A 1,083-nucleotide genomic window follows, 5' to 3' on the forward strand; every position below is an offset into this window, starting at 1 on the left:
TGGGGGAATGGTAGTTGGGGCTGGGGAAATGGTTGTTGGGGTTGCTGGGGGAATGGTTGTTGTGGTTGCAGAGGGAACGATTGTTGGGTCTGGGGAAATGGTTGTTGTGGTTGCCAAGGAAATGATTGTTGGGGCTGTGGAAAAGGTTGTTGTGGTTGCTGGGGGAATGGTTGTTGTGGTTGTAGGGGGGTCGGTTGTTGGGGCTGGGGAAATTGTTGTTGGGGTGTGGGAAATGGTTGTTGCAATGGATATGGTTGATGTGATGGATATGGTTGTTGTGGATATGGCTTCTGTGGAAATGGTTGTTGTTGATGGGAAAATGATTGTTGAGGTGATTGTAACTCTTTGTTGCTAGGGTTTAGCTGCCTAGCGGCAGTGGCGATGTTCATCGCCATGGCAAGGAGGACAAAGATGAGAAAGGTCTTCATGTTGGATTTGTGGTTACTACTGCTTGCTTGCCTTTGGTGCTTGTGGTCTAGGTGTGTGAAGTTTGGATGATGGAAGGTGGCCTTGGTGGTGCATGTGTATTTATAGTTTTCATGGCATGGCTTGCTTTCATCTTTGCACTCGCTTTTTGAAAAAGTGCATCAATGCTTATCCAACTAGTCATTTGGTTTGTTGTGTTTGGTGCAACTACTTACTAGCGAGATTTTGGATTTTCATGATAGATGCTTTTTGTTGAAATCATCTGGTTGTAAGGAATGTTGGATAATGACCAATGACTCATCTTCTTCACTTTACACTGCAAACATTGATCTAGAGTATGTCCCTTTTTGAAATTTGGTTTGTGAAGCTCTACATGTTGTTAGGCTTATCCATATTGGCATAGCTTGAGTGGAACTAAGTTTCTAAGCTTGTGTGCGTCATTATGATGGATCACACTATTAATGTGACGGTTGTTTTAGAAATTATCTTTCCAAAACTAACTTTGTGTTTTTTGCCCAATATGATTGTAAGACGGATAACCAAACATGACTCATCAAATAACAAGATAAACCGAGTAGCAAGTTGGGGGTTATAAGTTATAACATGGACTTTTCTTTAAGATACACCATCTTGTCTTGCATGCTCTATGGATTTGAA

General features: G+C 41.9%; 1 protein-coding gene across 1 annotated transcript in view; it reads right to left on the reverse strand.

Moving 5' to 3' along the window:
- LOC119349949 (gamma-gliadin-like) overlaps positions 1–494 on the reverse strand; it is a 1,301-nt gene extending 807 nt beyond the window's left edge. Inside the window, exon 1 of the mRNA XM_037618031.1 lies at positions 3–494. Coding sequence (XP_037473928.1) covers positions 3–428 — 426 coding nt within the window. The 5' untranslated portion in view covers positions 429–494. The remainder of the gene's footprint in view (positions 1–2) is intronic.
- Between the last annotated feature and the right edge of the window lie 589 nt (positions 495–1,083).

This window comes from Triticum dicoccoides, chromosome 1B (assembly GCF_002162155.2).
Source record: "Triticum dicoccoides isolate Atlit2015 ecotype Zavitan chromosome 1B, WEW_v2.0, whole genome shotgun sequence".
NCBI lineage: Eukaryota > Viridiplantae > Streptophyta > Magnoliopsida > Poales > Poaceae > Triticum > Triticum dicoccoides.